General features: G+C 37.0%; 1 protein-coding gene across 2 annotated transcripts in view; it reads left to right on the top strand.

Annotated features, from left to right (window-relative positions):
- The window catches only part of LOC114024535 (bifunctional heparan sulfate N-deacetylase/N-sulfotransferase 4), a 342555-nt gene extending 325639 nt beyond the window's left edge, over window positions 1–16916 (top strand). For both annotated transcript variants that reach the window (XM_027837569.1, XM_027837570.1), the window contains 4 exons: window positions 1236–1406; window positions 3005–3114; window positions 13053–13155; window positions 15755–16916. In XM_027837569.1, coding sequence (XP_027693370.1) covers window positions 1236–1406; window positions 3005–3114; window positions 13053–13155; window positions 15755–15874 — 504 coding nt within the window. In that variant the 3' untranslated portion in view covers window positions 15875–16916. The remainder of the gene's footprint in view (window positions 1–1235; window positions 1407–3004; window positions 3115–13052; window positions 13156–15754) is intronic.
- Window positions 16917–16944: the final 28 nt, after the last annotated feature.

Here is a 16944-nt window from a genome sequence, read left to right as displayed (position 1 = left end):
CACACACACACACACACACACACACACACACACACACACACACACACTGTGATATAAATCTCTTGAAATCCTATCTAGTCAAGGAGTATATGGACTATGGATTAAGAACCCCAGGTGTATTGTAAGCTTACCCTGATTCCCCATCCCTCCTTGGATTTTTCCTAATTTTATTAGATGGGGGGGTCTACTCTCTTTTTACTATGGTAGGTTTGATTTGCAATTAGCAAATTCCTGCCAATACCTTAACGTAAACTAGCTCCCCTTATGTGAAAATATGATTTCTAGCCCCTTCGTATTTGGACATTTTCTCTACTGAACAAATTGCAATTGTTGGTCTACCTAAAACAGTTTTGCCTTATTGCCTTTTTGGTATCTTTTGGTAACTAGAACTGGGCCTAAATGCTAAGAATAAAAGGAGTGGGAACTAGTACCTTCATATATTCTCAAATATGTGACAGCTAGGCACTAGCAATATGGACACTTTGCACTCCTGCTTTTCCCTTCCCTTGCCCTCCTTCCAGCCTCTTCCATTTGAATCACTGGGAGAAGACATATACCCCAATAGAAGTTGTGGCTATAGTCAAGCCCATAGTAATACACAGCCAGTCGATAAGCATTTCTGTCAGGTACTTCTAAACTGTGGGGAATAAGGAAATGGAAAGAAAAGAAGAAAAAAAAAGAAAGGAAAAGAAGAGGAATAATCCTTGTAGTTTAAAGTCCCAAGTAGTTTACATTCTATTGGGAGATACAACAAAATATAGACAGGGTAGATGGAAAATAAATTCAGGGGAAAGGGGACCAGTAAAGGCTCCTTGAATAAGGTAGGATTTTAGTTGATACTTGAAGGCAGTCATGGAAGCTGTGCTCATACCCATTACATTCTCCTTCTATCAAATTCATTGTATATGCATCATTGTCAGCCTGACATCTAATGGCATTTCTGACATCATTCAAATCATGTCTCTGCTTTGTATGGAAACATTATTTAGAGAGGAAAACAATGATGAATTTATCTTGCTTACTTGCACTCATACTACTTAGTGTATACTGTAAAAATATTTTCAAATAAATCCTGGTCTAAATTTCCAATCATAGCCTATGCTTAATGCTATATTTGTGAGCTTGAAATCAATTTATAAAATTTCCAGTGTCCATGTGAAGGCTTGGACTCCTGTTATAGATTACATATTTCTCTGCTGCAGAAACTCACATTGTGGTTAACTTTTTTGTTCAAGCACCAGCGATCTCATGAGGATCCAGCTGCCTTGAGGTTTAATTTCTATGAAGTTATTACAACAGGACATTGGGCCCCATCTGAATTAAAAACGCTACAGAAGAGATGCCTGACCCCTGGATGGTATGCAGTCCACATAGAGAGATGGCTGACTTATTTTTCTACTTCTCAGGTAATATCTTGAAATCATTTTAACCATTTCCCTAGATTAGCAGTTCTCAGATTATAGTCTAGGGATTCTTAGGGGTCCCAGATACCTATTCAGAGGATTTAGGATGACAAAACTATTCTATAATAATCTTAAGATTTTTCAAAATTTCTAATATAATAAATATTGAAAGATATAAGCAACATAAACAAAAGCTCTTAGGGGGAGTGTGAGTCATTAGTAATTGTAAGAGCATAAAGGATTTTGAGACCAAAATATTTCAACCTACATCATGATGATTATGTCCCGTTGAGCAGCAGGGAATATGAATTAATATTGTAACTAGTGTGGATTTTAAAATCCTCAGTGTCAATCAGGGTAACATTAGGTGGACTCTTCTAAACAGGCCCTTGGCTTCAGGATAGGAATAACCTAAATAAATTATTGGATTCTAGGATTCTTAGTGCTGGAAACTCTTCTCAGGAGGTTCTTAGTCTATCTCATTAGTCTGTCCTGGAAAGTACCTGCTTTTCATGGGCAAAATCCACACAATTAAACATGATTTATTTCAAAATCAAGAAGGAATAACCAGTACTTAAGCAGTCTCACAATAACATTTAGAGGGTAACAACCAAATGCTTTGGGATTATTTAGGAAAGTAGCCAGGTAGAGTGGTGCATGGCTGTAATCCCTACAGCTGAGGGAGACTGAAGCTGGTAGATTACTTGAGTTTCGGGGTTCTGAGATTCAGGAGAATTGAAGCTAACTGAATTTCAGCACTAAGCCTGGAAATAGTATGGTGAGATCCTAACAGAGGGACCACCAGGTTGCCTATGGAGGAGCAAACTGACAAGGTCCCAAATGGAGTGAGTCAAAGCTTCTGGACAGATTAGCAGTAGGACTGAGCCCATAACTGGTTACTTCACTATTAGCCTGGGTGAGATGGGAGACAGATGAAAGAAAGAAAAGGAAGAAAGGAAGAAAGAAAGGAAGAAAGAAAGAAAGGAAGGAAGGAAGAAAGAAAGAAGTGAAGGAAGAAAGAAAGAAGGAAACAAAGAAAGAAACAAAGAAAGAAAGAAAAAGGAGTGAGAGAGAGGAAGGAAGGAAGGGAGGGAGGGAGGGAGGAAGGGCACTGCCCTTGAACAGAGAGTGGAGGCAGACAGTACTGTGGCAAAATACACTGGTTTAGGATTCTGAGGACCTAGCTTCAAATCTTGTGTGACCTTGGAAAAGTCACTTAACCTCTCTTGTCCTCTATTGCTCCAAGTGTAAAATGAAGGGTTGGGACCAAATGGATTCTAAGGACTTTTCTAGCATCATATTTATGTTCCTACGTGGTCATGGGATTGTGAGAAAGAAAAAAGTGCAGAATTACTCTCTGCTTAACATTTTCATCAGCCTCTAATTTAGCTCCAACATGAGGTCTTGAAATTTTGGAATAAGATGTTTAATCCCCAAGGTAGAGATACGGTCCCTAGAAGTTGAAAAAGCTTCATGCACCCCTGGTTTTCTAGGCATCCCCTTTCGTCTGATCCTTCAATGACTTATTTTTGTCTCATGACATGGCAAAAGAAACATCTAAGATTTTATTGCTCTTAAAGTGATTATTTTGGGTTTTCTAGTTGCTTATTATTGACGGACAACAGTTGAGATCTGACCCTGCTACTGTGATGGATGAAGTGCAGAAGTTTCTGGGAGTTACTCCTCATTATAATTACTCAGAAGCTCTAACGTAAGTCTATTCCTGTGAATGATTCCATTTGTTATTTGAGAACATAAATTATCACTGGTCGTGTGGATATAACATCATTAATAATGCCCAGAAATTCATACTTCAGTAGGCTGCTCAAAAACAGCTATTTCCATTACTTACTTAATATCTCCCTTTGAAATAAAAAGGGTTTCAATGAGTTATATTAGTTCCCTTGGAATAATAATAACAATAGTAATAATAATAATTTTCACTTGCATATCACTTTAAGTTTTGCAAACAGTATTGCATTTTATTCCTAAGAACAGCCAAATGAGGTATGTTCTAAAGATAACGGTATCCTCATTTTACAGATGGTGAAACTGAGAGTGAAAGTGGTTAAGTGTCTTGTAACACACTAGTGTTACAACTAATAATAAGTATCTAACATAGGACTTTGTGTGCAAGTATTTCCAGCTCCAAGTTCAGCAGTCTATTTCACCACAAATATAACTAAGTAATAGGAAAAATCTTCCCTAATTCCTTTTCTGATGTCTCATTGCAGTGCAAAAGTGACCTTGGATTCTAAGATATGCCAATGAAATTCAAACTCTGGCAGGTTTTACCAATATGAAAAAACTTTGTTCAAAGCTTGGTAAAACCAGAGTTTGAACCACAAAGGGACTTCAAAAGACAAATAGAACATTTTATATACTTGATCCTGGAGATTGGAGAGCCATAGGAGTTTATTGTAAAAAGATTGCTCCTGGAATTGATAGGGGGCTACAGTAATTCACAAAGATGACCGAATAGAGGTACAATCTGCATCAATGGTGAGAAAACTCCTTTGATGAAGTCATGGATTCATTCCAATCTAATCCAAGCATTTATTAAGTACTTACTTTGTGCAAAGCAGCACATTAGTGTTGTACAATAGCAATGAAAAAAAAAAATTACCTCTGTCCTCAAGAAGCTTGCATTTTATTCAGGGGCTAGACATAGAAAAAACAATCAATAATGATATGGGAGAGGATCCAGAAAGCCATCCATCATGTAAAGAGGTCAGAAAAACAAAGAGAGGAAAGAGTTCTCATGAAGAGGGGATCCACTTGTGGCTTAGAGAGCTCAAGAAAGATGATGACTAAGAAAGACGTCAGATTTAAAAATTATGAGGTCACCAAAAATCTTGATAGAAGCAGTTTCATTTGAGTGGCAAGGTCAGAAGCCAGACCATAAAAAACTGATAAGTTTCATGGGAGAGAAGAAGTAGGGGAAAGAAAGTCGTTTTTTATTTTGTTTTCCTTAAAATTTGGCTGTTAAAGTGAAAAGATATAGGACTGGCTTGAATGGATGGTAGGATCAATCAAATGAAGTTTTTGTTTGTTTTTTAAGATCAAGGAGTTTTGTTGAGTTGTTTTTCAGTCATGTTTGACTCTTCATAAACTCATTTGGAGTTTTCTTGGCAAAGAAACTGAAGTGGTTTGCCATTTCCCTCTTCAGCTCATTTTTATAGATAAAGATATCAAGGCAAACAGAGTTAAGTGACTTGCCCAGGGTCACACAATTAGTGAGTGTCTGAGGGCAGATTTGAAGTCAGGAAGATGAAACAACCCAGCTAGCACAAGAAGCAAAGCTTTGCAGAACTATGCCCCTAAACAGCATTTTTCTGCCTCAGGATGACTATATTTAACTGAATTAAGGTGAAAATATGACACTGGAAACAAAGCCAGGAAATTGACACATAGGTGGAAAATGTCTCCCTTGCACTCCGGTAGAGCAGGGATCTCAGGAGAGCGATCAGTGATTGCTCTTTGTAGCAGCTGCTCTGAGGCAGAGGTGTAATTGTTGGCAAAAGGAAAAATGGATGGTTGATAGACTGAATGCTTAAATGCCTGTCCTCTATGCCTGGAATACTCTCTCACATCTATGCTCCACCTACTGATCTCCTGGCTTTAAAATAAACTTTTAAAAATTTATCCTGTGTATATAGCTTGCTTTGTTTTTATTTGCTTGCATGTTGCCTCCCATAGTAGATTATAGACTCTTTGAATACAAGAATTTGTCTTCTACCTCCTTTTGTATCCTCAGCACTTAGCATAATGTCTGGTACATAGTAGGCTCAACAAATATTATATAGATACGTATGTATATATCATGTATATAACATATATAATATGTATGTGACATATATAAGCTTCTGCTAGAAGGAAGGAATGTTTTGGTTTTAGTTTCTTTTTATACCACACCACTCTTCTAAAAAGAGAAAGGATTGCTAGTTCTTCACATGGCATTTCTTTTATGAATGATTTTCCTACATGAATGATTTCATGCTTAGACTAATTTGGCAGGCCTTTAGCAAAATATTCTCAGTAATTTTTTCAAAAAAGTTTGAATTATTTATTGATGGCTGGTCACCTGTCTTTGCCCATCTGCAGTACTTTGGGTCCTGTTTTTGTTTATTTTTTTTAAATATATCCATCATGTTTACTATAAATAATGGTTTGATATTCAGTAAACATAAAAAAATCACAGTTTGGAGGATAAGAGAATATAATTTAGTGGAGAAAACATCATTTTCAGTATATGTCTCTCCTGTGCAAAAATTAATCCATAATAATATAGAAAATAATAAAGATAGCCTTCCCTGCACATCACATCTTGATTCTTGTCTAAAATACGCATTTTGGAAAGACTCTAGTCCTTGATTCACTTAATACTTTATTTAAACTATAGCTATAAAACAACGAATTAACAAATTTTTGAGGCAAGTTCATTTTCTCAATTTCCAACTCCTTGGAGGGAATATAAGTTCTTTGTGGGTAGAAACTTTCATTTTTGTCTTTGTGTATCCATTGACTACCATCATAGCAAATGGCACTAAGTGATTACTAAATTGTTTGTTGATTGATTAGTCAATCAACCCTAATTTTTCTTCCCAGTGCATTGAGGGAAATGAAACCATGAAGAGGATGTAAAGTTTAGTTTTTGCAATCCCACCCTCCAAAAAGACTTCTGCCAGTCAGGTCAACCTTCTATCTTCGAGTATTTGTGCTGTTGTAAGCTCTGCCTAGAGCAGCTGCTGCAAAGAGCAATCACTGATCACTTTCTTTCCTGAGATCCCTGCTCTACCTGAGTGCAAGGGAGACATTTCCCACCTATGTGTCAATTTCCTGGCTTTGTTTCCAGTGCCATATTTTTTACCTTAATTCAGTTAAATATACTCATCCTGAGGCAGAAAAATGCTGTTTAGGGGCATAGTTCTGCAGTGCTTTGCTTCTTAGGCTTGCTGAGTTGTTTCTCCTCTTGGGAAATTAATGAAAGGCAAAGCAGTGCGTACGGCAAGGAACAGATTGAAAAGTCCAGGTTGGAAATGACTCCACCATCAATTTATCCATTTAATCAGTGATTTATTTAATTTTAATTGATACAAATACTAGGACAACCTCGGCTGCAAAGATTAGGTCTCTGATAATAGGCTGGGCAGGGAACTATGAAGAAAATTTCCCCCTTCTCCTAAATGAGTTCGCATATGGGCTGTAGCAAATTGCAGGTGCACTCATATTATAGAAATGGGCCCAGGGCAACAAAATATTCTGCAACTAATTAACTTTACATCCCAGCCAATTATACTTCATCCTTCTAAAACATCTGCTGAGCAGCAAAAATGCAAACCCTTTCAATGTTTTATGCATGCAGCAAGTCCCATAAGCAATAAATTCAAAACTTACCTTCTCATTTGGTTCCTGCTTTTCTTTTTGCTTTACTGTTGTTGTTTGTCTTAATCGAAGATTCTGACATATCAGGGATTTAGATGAGATAATCAGGCCACGTCAGTAAGAAAGTAAAATTCCTTCCTTTTTGATACTGAGGGTACATTTTGGAACAAAAGCAACATTGGACATATCTGCATAGAACAAAATAAAATAAAGCATATCTGCATAGAACAAAATAAAATAAAGCTAAATTATCAAGTTTGGCTCTTTCCATCGAACCAAAGACCAAGGGGTTGTCAATCTTTACTTGCTTTCTTTTATTATATGGACACAGCCATTCATGGGATCAGAAAGTAAACAAACAAATAAACATATAAGCCCATAGACAAACAGAGATATAGAAAGAGATTGAGAGAGAACAGCAGAAAGGTCACTGTCACAGATCATAGAGTATATGGGAGAGAGTGTGAAATGTGCAGATCACAACCCATCTACATGTCATCCAATTCAACTCTTGTCCCGATTCTCTAATAAATCCTTTGCAACGAGTCAACCTTTTCATTGTTGACAGAAACCTCATTCTCCTAGTCATCTAAGCTCATAACCTCAGTGTCATACCTCTACTCTTGATTGGCACTCACCTCACATATCCAATCTGTTGCCAAGGTTTGTCATTCTGACCTTTACAATATCTTTCTTATATGTCCCTTTCTCTCCATACACCCAGCAGGTCCTATTCTCCTCATATTGAAATTAAGGACTGATTGGTCTCTGCCTCAATTCTCTCCTCTCATTCTACTCAGTCAATTCTTCACTCAGCTATCAAAGTAATCTTCCTCAAGTGCAGATCTGACCACATCATGCTGTGGTTGAATCATTTCAGTTGTGCCTGACTCTTCATGACCCCATTTGGGGTTTTCTTGGCAAAGAGACTGGTTTGACATTTCATTCTCCAGCTTATTTTATAGATGAAGAAACTGCAGCAAACAGGGTTAAGTGACTTACCCAGAGTCATACAACTAGTAAGCGTCTGAAGCAGGATTTGAACTCATGAGGAATCTTCCTGATTCCAATCTCAGCGCTGTCTAGTGAACCACCTAGCTACCCTGTCATCCCTGTACTCAGTAAGCTTTCTATTACCCCCAGGATCAAGCAACTATATAATTTTCAATTTGACTTTTAAAGCCCTTCATAACATGGGCCCATCCTACATTTCCAATCTTCTATACTTGACTCATTTTCACATACTCTGTGATCCATGACAGTAACCTTCTTGCTGTTCTCTCGTAATGTTCTCCACCTCCCTACTGTGTCTTTCCAACAACTGTCAACCATGCCTGTGATGATCTCCCTCTCCTCTTCCACTTTCTGGCTTCCTTCATGACTTAGTGCTAATCTTCCTGGTTCCCCCTATAGCTAGTTCCTGCCCTGTGAACTTATCTTCCATTTGTACTCTATATAATTTATATGTACATAGCTGTTGGCATTTTGTTTCCCACATTACACTGCTCATTCTTTGAGAGTAGAGGCTTTTTCTTTTTGCCTTTCTTTGTAGGCCCAGTGCTTAGCAAAATACTTGGAACACAGTAAATACTTAATAAATCCTTGTTGACTGACTGACTGGTGATGAAATTTTGGCCACGCTAACCCATGAAACAAATAAAAAATACAAAATAGCCTTTTATGATGACTTACTGTGATGGCACAAAAGAGAGGAAATAATCCTAAGAATCACAATTTTATAAATTATCTACAAATGTTAACAGCCATTGAGACTCTTGTCTAGTGACCAACAAGTGAACATATTAGTAGAATAACTTAATTATATCAATCTTGATAGTCTTGCTATAAATGAAACCAGAGAACAAAAGAAATTGCTGCCATGTGGAAAGATGGCTGCCAGGTGCTCCTTGGAGAGGCAAACAAAGGAGTGGCGATCTCTATACAATGTTTATGAGATTACATACACATGAAAGACATTCTTAATAAAAGGCAATATTTAACAAGTAATTTGATTTGTTTAGCACCCTTACAATAGACTGAAATGTATAGAAAATACGAAGTCTAGTTGTGCTTATTTTTTCATTTACTTAAACAAAATTGACTCAATAAAGCAAAATACCACCTTAAAGTCTCTCTTCCAAAATTCTCCCTTGCATGTTAAAACCATGCAAGAGTCTTTGAAAGATCTAACAGATAATTCAGTTTGATGGTGCAGAGTTAATTGATATCAAGCTAGGCATAAAATAGGGAGAATTTCTACTCACCAAAAATGTTGGCCACCATAATGGAAGAAAACCCAGTACGGAATCCAAATGGAAGAGGAATTTTCCATAGATGGCAAAGCTCTTCGGCTTTATCTCTTCGTGGAAGAAAGTGTTTTAGTTATATCAAGCCATGTGGGATGTTACACAGCCTCACATGAGATCCATGATCACTCAAAAAAGTTTCATCATTTGTTTAACTAAGTCATCTTGCCATTACCTTTGCTATTGCCCCGCTTTCCCATCTGGAAGTAGGAAGTTAAGAAAATCCGAGTTCAAATCTAGTCTCAAACACTTACTAGATGTGTGATCTTGGGCAAATCACTTCACTCTGTCTGCCTCAGTCTTTTCATATGTTAAATGGGGATGATAATAATGCCTACCTCTCAAAGTAGTTATGAGGATCAAATGAGATAATATTTGTAAAATGCTTTCCAAACCTTAAAGCACTCTATTATTATTATTATTATTTATTATTATTATTATTATTATTATTAACCACACTCTCTTGACTGGACCTCTACAAATTGTGCCCCCAGTCCCTAGCGATACATGTTGCACTCATCTTTGAAAGTCCTATCCTGTGGCTGAGTCACCTTGAATGGTGAATGAATGAGTATAAAAATACCTATGCTGCTACATTTAGCCAGCCTCAGATGATTCCATATATTTCCCATATTACCTGGACCATCTTGTAATCAACTTTGCCTTTTTAATTCCCCTTTTCCCACTCTCCCCTCTCCCTGCACTTTTCACCTCTTGTTTATTGGCATGGTAATCAATCATGGTGCATTGCTTTTAGAAAGATTGCTTGAATTAACTGTCCTTTGGCCTATCTCATCATTTTTGTTGCTTCCCAGACCAAATCTTTCTTCCCTGGATACCACTCCCCTTCATGTATAGTCTTCCTCTAATAGAATATAAACTCCTTGTGGGCAAGGATTGTCTCATTTTTGTGTTTATATTCCAGGCACTTAGTGCAGTGATTGGTACTTAGTGCTTAATAAATACTTTTTCATTCATTTAACCATTCATCTGAGAAACCAAGTCAATGGAAAAATCCTATGAGTTATAGTTCAATAAACAACCAATCCACCAATATGTATTTTGTCTTGGACAGATACTACCAATGGACAAATAAACCGGGTCCAGAGGTGAACAGGAGGAGGATAATGAATTGTATTGCCTTTAGGAAAATGCATAGTGCTTTTTTTTTTTCTCCAGTCTTCTCTGAGAATCAAATACCCATCATTTTAACAATAATAATCTTCTGGTGATGTTGTTTCATTCCTAATTTTGGAATAGTATATTCCCGGAAGAAGTAAAATGAAAGGTCACCATAGAAACAATAGAGATTCATGTGGTAGATGTAAGCAGGCTGCAACAAATGATAAACAGAGAACTTTACAGGACACAGGACATGAAAGATATCATCAGAAAGATGTATGACTGGAGGGAAAAACTCAGCTGGTCACATAATACGACTGAAGTGTAATTGATGGATAACTTGTGTACTTTACCAGAATAATAAGCGAGATCAAGAGATCTAAAGGAAGACTGACCACTTTAGGTAGACCTGCTTAGAGAATTCAAGGAAGGACATGGACGAGGTTACACAAGGACCACAGGGTTGGGTTACCACCATGCAGCAATGTAGAAAGTATTCACATCAATGAAATCACAGGTCTGTTCAAAGAGCTAAGCAATTTAGTATTACATGATTTTTTTTGACATATATCAAATAAATCAACGTATGTAAAATATTTCACAACCTTAAACTACTACCTAAATGCTAGCTATTTTTAGCTATTACTATCACTTAAAGGCAAGAGGCCTTTAAAACTTTGGCCTGCTTTCTTTCTTACTCTGAAGCGTATTTTCCAACCTATTGTTTGCTGCCTTCCCCTTTGCCCACCCTTGCATTCAGCTGCAACTTTTTTCTGTCTTCTGGTTTCACTTATAGCAAGAATATCCTCCAGATGTACGTCTAATTCAAGGGTTGCCAAATTACGACCTTCAGACCAAAATTGCTCCCATTTTATTCAGCTGCAAGCAAAGAATATATTTTTTACATTTTAAAATAAAGTTCTATTGTATTTTAAAATACAAAAACCATTCTTAACTCTCAGGCTGTGCAAAAAAACAGGTGGTGAACTGGATTTGGCTCTCAGGCAATCGTGTGCTGAGCCTCAATCTATTTGTTCAGACTGGCCATGAACCTCACCTTAAGAGCAGTCATAGTTAATCTGTAGAGGCAATTTAAAAACCACGCAGCCTTTAGCACATTCTGTTTCATTTTCTGCCCTCACTGACAAAGAGGAAGGAAACCACACAGGACCGAGGACCCTTGTGCATTTGTGGCCAAAAAATTCATTGCCTAGTAGGCAGCCTACTAATAATAATCCTTAGAAAGTAGGCATGCCTTTTCACCAGAACTGCAATGGAAGTCTTTTCCAGTATGATAAAACTTGCCAGAGCTCATGCTTTAATGACTTAGCCTTCAAGTCACTTTAACTTAGAGAGGCAGTATGGCTTAGCAGAGAGAGTGCTAGAAAAGAGTACTGGGTATAAAATCCTTCCTCCAACTTATTGGCTGAGTGACCTGGGTCACTTAACTTCTCTTGGCCTCAGTTCCTCATCTGTAAAATAAATTAGACTTTATCTTCAAGGTCTTTTCTAGCTCTAAATCAGTCATCTTATAATATATATCAAAATATGGTATCAGTAGGATTTGTTGAAGGTCATGATAACTCCTATATAAGATATCTTCATGATTTTTTAAAAAATTTTCTACAATTTTTTTTAAATTTTAGGAAAATGACTACTCTAATATTCAATTCAGCTTAATTAAACATACATTAAGTACCCGCTACATGCAAAACATTCCACTAGGTGTTTGGCATACAGAGATAGATAATGACTATATAGCATTTACTATGTGCCAGATGCTGTGCTAAGTGATTTAAAATTATTGTCTCATTTGATCCTCACAATGACCCTGGGAGGTAGGTGCTATTATTACCCCCATTTTACAGATGAGGAAACTATGATATGGTGCAACAGGTGTGATGTAAGCCCTGAGAACAAGGAACATTAAATTCCATGGGAGAAAAAACATATATAAATAACTGTGACAGTCGAATGTTAAGAAAGTTCATACCATCGATGCATTCTTTAATCTCAAAAAAAGGGGAAATAATAATGACATACACTATCCGTGGAGAGGTAACATGATGTAGTAGATAGAGGTCAAGATTTGGAGTTAAGAAGACCATCTAGATTCAAGCCACACCTTTAACACGTATGAACATGGGCAAGTCACTAAGACTCCACAACTGTCTAAGAGGGAAGTGACTTAAAGCAAAAGAAAAGTACTGTCTCTTGAGTGAGAGGACCCAGGTTCAAATCCCACCATCTGTAACTTGTGTGACTTTGGGTAAGTCACTTATTTAGTTTCCCTGGAACTCAGTTTCCTCACCTGAAAGATAAGCGGGTTAGAATACATGGCCTCAGAGTTCACTTTCCTGAGTGACAAATGAGTTGTGGATCATAATCTTAGATCTAGGAAGAGCCTTAGACACCATCTAAGCCAACCCCTTCATTTTACAAATGATCTGAATTGATAGAGTACATTTGCAAACAGATCCTCTGTGTGATGATATCACAGGTCTGGACCAAATAACAACAATGATAATTGATAAACCAAGAGATAGGCTGACCAAATAACAACAATGATAACTGATAAACCAAGAGATAGACTATTGAGCCCTATATTTTTATGAATGAGTAAATCTCAGGACTTAAGTGAGAATTAAATCAATATAAAATTAGGATAAAAACCTAGGGATAGACATGTTTGAACACTCTTTTGTATATAGTAAGTTAAGTAGTTAGAAAAGATATTAATGCTTCCATACCCTAAAGTATTCTTAGATTCTCACTGAGAGTCTGCCTAAAATATCCTTATACAATTTGGAGTAATTACTGGTTTAACCCATTGTAGGTTTGACCCTCAAAAGGGATTTTGGTGCCAGCTACTCGAAGGAGGAAAAACCAAATGCCTTGGGAAAAGTAAAGGCCGAAAATACCCACCAATGGATCTAGAGGTACTGGCTGTTGTTGTTGTTTTTGCCCAGCTCTTGAGTTTTTTTCTTTAAAAAAATCCCCAAGGAAAGGATGCTATAAAGATAGATATAGTGATTTTCCTATTACACTTAATCAGTTTGCAATAATTTGATAGATTTAAAAACATGTTTAACAATGATTTTCTAACTTACTATTGATGATACAAATACTGGACATACTAAAATATTTTCTTTAAAGTTACATACAACTATAGTGTGAATGACCCTATCGTCTAGGCATTTGCCAAATAGGCTGAATTCAGGGTGAAGCATAGAAATAATATTTTCGATCCCCTATGCTCTTCCTAAAAACTTATTTTTTTCAGGAAGACTTCAGAAGTTTTGTCAATCAACCAACAGGTTTCAAGTCCTCTCTTAAGTACTTGGGGATAGAAGAGAGATCTAAAACATTTTTTGTCTCTAAAAAGTTTGCAGTCTAGTTGGAAAGATAAATATAATTAATCTACTAGAGACAGACCGAGGATAAAGCTTAATAAAACTAAATTGTGTGAAGCTAGACAAGAAATACAGGAGAAGTGAGAGCCATAGACACCAAAGTAGTCAGGAAAGGCTTCAAGGAAGTAGGAGACTTTGGCTGGACCTTGAAGAACTTGAAGAACGTATATAGAGCCAGGTGTTTTAATCATTTTTGTGTATAGCATTCTGGTAAAGCCTATGGAGCCTATCTCAGAACGATGTTTTTAAATGTATAAAATAAAATACGTAGCACTCTAAATAAAACCAATTATATTGAAATACAATTATCAAAAAATAATTAAGCCCATGTTTATGAATTCCTCATTAAGAACCCCTGAATTATAGGGATTATTCAAGGTAGTTAGTTGCCTGCTCAATTTGATGAAGTGAATCTTATCTTAAGTGAAGATATGGATATGCTCATTGGTACCTTGTTGAGAGAATTAAAAACATGTGATTCAGTCTCTGATATGGGGGCTGCCATAAAAGTGAATGGTTGGCTTGACCATGACCCCAGGATGAACTGATTGGCACAGATACTTTGGAAGATGGAAGCCTTTGAGAGGAGCCACTCTTTTGTACTAGCCTATGAAAGGTAGCCCACAGGCCTGTTTAGTGCTCCTACTTTCCCTTTTGTACTTTTTTTCTGAAGAAAAACTAGGAGTAGAAGAGGGAAAGGGGATGGAGAGTGGGAATTGAAGAAGGGATGTGTATGGAAAGGAGGGAGTCATTAATGACAGCTTTGGGGCTATTAATCTCTGACATGTCCTCACCCAGATGGCTGGACAATAAGAGTTCTTGAACCCTACTCTCTTCAGGAGTTTTTGAGAGCTCCAAGAGCAGTCTCTCCAATGGTCCTGATCGCTGAGACTTATGAAATGACTTTAGTTCTTCTGACAAAGTGCCTGGAGAAAAATCCATATTCTTTTATGGGAGATGCTATCAAAGGTTTAATTTTATTAACAAGTAGCCACCCCCCCCCCCAAAAAAAAGACTAGAAGTTCATCAAGATGATCTAGAAACATCCTTGACCAATCACCTAACTCTTAAGCCATTTAGCTCAGGGGAGATTCCATTTCCATTTCCATGACAACATGCTCCTTTATGGCAAAATGTCACTGTAACAATTAAAGTAAGAAAACCAAGAAAGTGATAAACTATTTATCAATTATAGTCTAAGGCAAAAATATCTGGGCAAAGCATCCATGTTAATAAAATTCCATCAGTATGGCTTTGGTGCCATTACTACATGCTACCATTTCACTCTCAACCTTCCTTACCTGATAAGGGGAGTCAAGCAATTAATCTCGCTGGAATAAAACAAAATTCAAATATTAAGAAACAAGCCACAGAAACTAGATAAAGCTATACAGTGAGACAGAAAATGTGATGTTATAAAACCAGAAAAGTCTTCCCTTGCCCCTGTACTATTTTAAATTGCTTTAGATCACTGACCCCATTCCTTTTTAATAGCTCATATATAGTCCTTTCACTCTATGAACTAGTATTACTGTCAATGCCTGTCCCAAAAACATGCAAGTTTTCCCTCTTCTTGTCACCAGTTTCCCCATCTGACCTTTCAGCTATATTCCTTCCACACTCATTCCTAGTGTGAAACTCCTTCCAATCTTTCCCACCATGAATACTCTATTCCTGCTCATTTAGATGACACACAAGGCCCATGGAGAGAACTTTACTTAAAAACTATCTTTGTTGCCTTGACTCTTGAAAAATGCTTATGGACTGATAGTGCTATTAGTTGACTCATTAAGGAATCACTGGATACTGTTGACTGAATGATACAGAAGTAGATAATTTAGCTTATTTATGAAGGTAAACATTTATGCTAGTGAGGCATCAGGGAATCCTCCTTTAACACACACACACACACACACACACACACACAATATGCAATAGAATGAAGGGAAAAGATGGGCAATGAGGGTTGGGTTAGGGATAGGAAAATCAAGTAGAGGAAGGGTAGCAAATAAAAGTAATCAGACATAGAGATTTGGAGGTTTCTAGAGCCTCCACAAAAATGTAGATTGTCACCTAACTAACAACTTTGCTTTTGTCTTACTTTGTGTGTTTCTTTATCACTCAGTCTAGAGCATTCCTCTCCAGTTACTACCGAGATCATAATGTGGAACTGTCCAAACTTCTGCACAGACTGGGGCAACCTCTACCATCATGGCTGAGACAGGAACTGCAGAAAGTAAGATAGCACTGGAAAGGAGGACCCCAGACTCATATGACAATTACCTTTATTATCAAGAACAAAAACCAATCTACACCCTGTACTTTCTCAACGCACTTGTGATTGTCAGTAGAGGACTTTGTGAAAAATTTTCTCTTTCTGAAAAGAAAAGAAAAAAAAGAAGAGAAGAGGCAAGAAAAGAAGAGATATGAAGGGAAAATAAAAAAGAAAATCTACTATGTATGCACACACTGACAATTACTAGCATTGATTAATCTCTGTGTCAACTTCTAGGAAACAATGCAGACTTAACAATGACATTATTTGATCTCCAAATCTGGGACTCATGATATATTCCAGTTTCTCTGTTAACCAGAAAATTCCCAAAACTGAATGTACATTTGATAATCTTCATCATTTCTAAAGGTTCAATTACAATCTTTCAGGCTAGGAGCAAGGGCCCAAAATGTCTGTCAATGCGTTTTGAGATTGGAAATAACCCAATGTCTGAATTCAGTGGCTCACTGTTTCTTTTCCTTCATATTATCTAGCCAATTTTGGTATAACTTGGTATAAGAAAGAACATCTTCCTACACTCCATTTGTTTTATTTAAACTTCCATGATTTATGGTCAACAGCCACCCTAGTCCTTTGCATTTCTTTCAGGGTGCCTTGAGACCCTCAATGAATTCTGCTGATTTACTGAAGAATGTGAGGTGAACCTCTGTGAAGTAGACCCAGCATACAAAGACCCCTTTCTCTTTTTGCCTTTGGAGGAAGCAGGCTGATCAAAACCAGAGTGCACTTTGATGAAACTGCTGTAATTTTTGCTGTTCCTGTTGCTTTTTAGCTTTTTTCTGCCACTCTTGAGGAGGTCTTTCATCATGGTTGTCTAGATCTCCCAGTGCTCATGATCATGGGTTGAGTTGTGGTTTTACATGGAATATTTTGTCATAGTGTCACTGGTGGATGTGAGACAATCATTAAAAGGGTCCTAAACCAGCTGTGTGACCTTGGGCAAGTTACTTAACCCCAATTGCCTCACAAATAAATAAATAAATAAATAAATAAATAAATAAATAAATAAATAAATAAAT

This window comes from Vombatus ursinus, unplaced genomic scaffold, assembly GCF_900497805.2.
Source record: "Vombatus ursinus unplaced genomic scaffold, bare-nosed wombat genome assembly UNPS02014821.1, whole genome shotgun sequence".
Taxonomy (NCBI): Eukaryota; Metazoa; Chordata; class Mammalia; order Diprotodontia; family Vombatidae; genus Vombatus; species Vombatus ursinus.
Note: the sequence above shows the minus strand (reverse complement) of the source record. Positions and strands in the feature narration are given on the sequence as shown.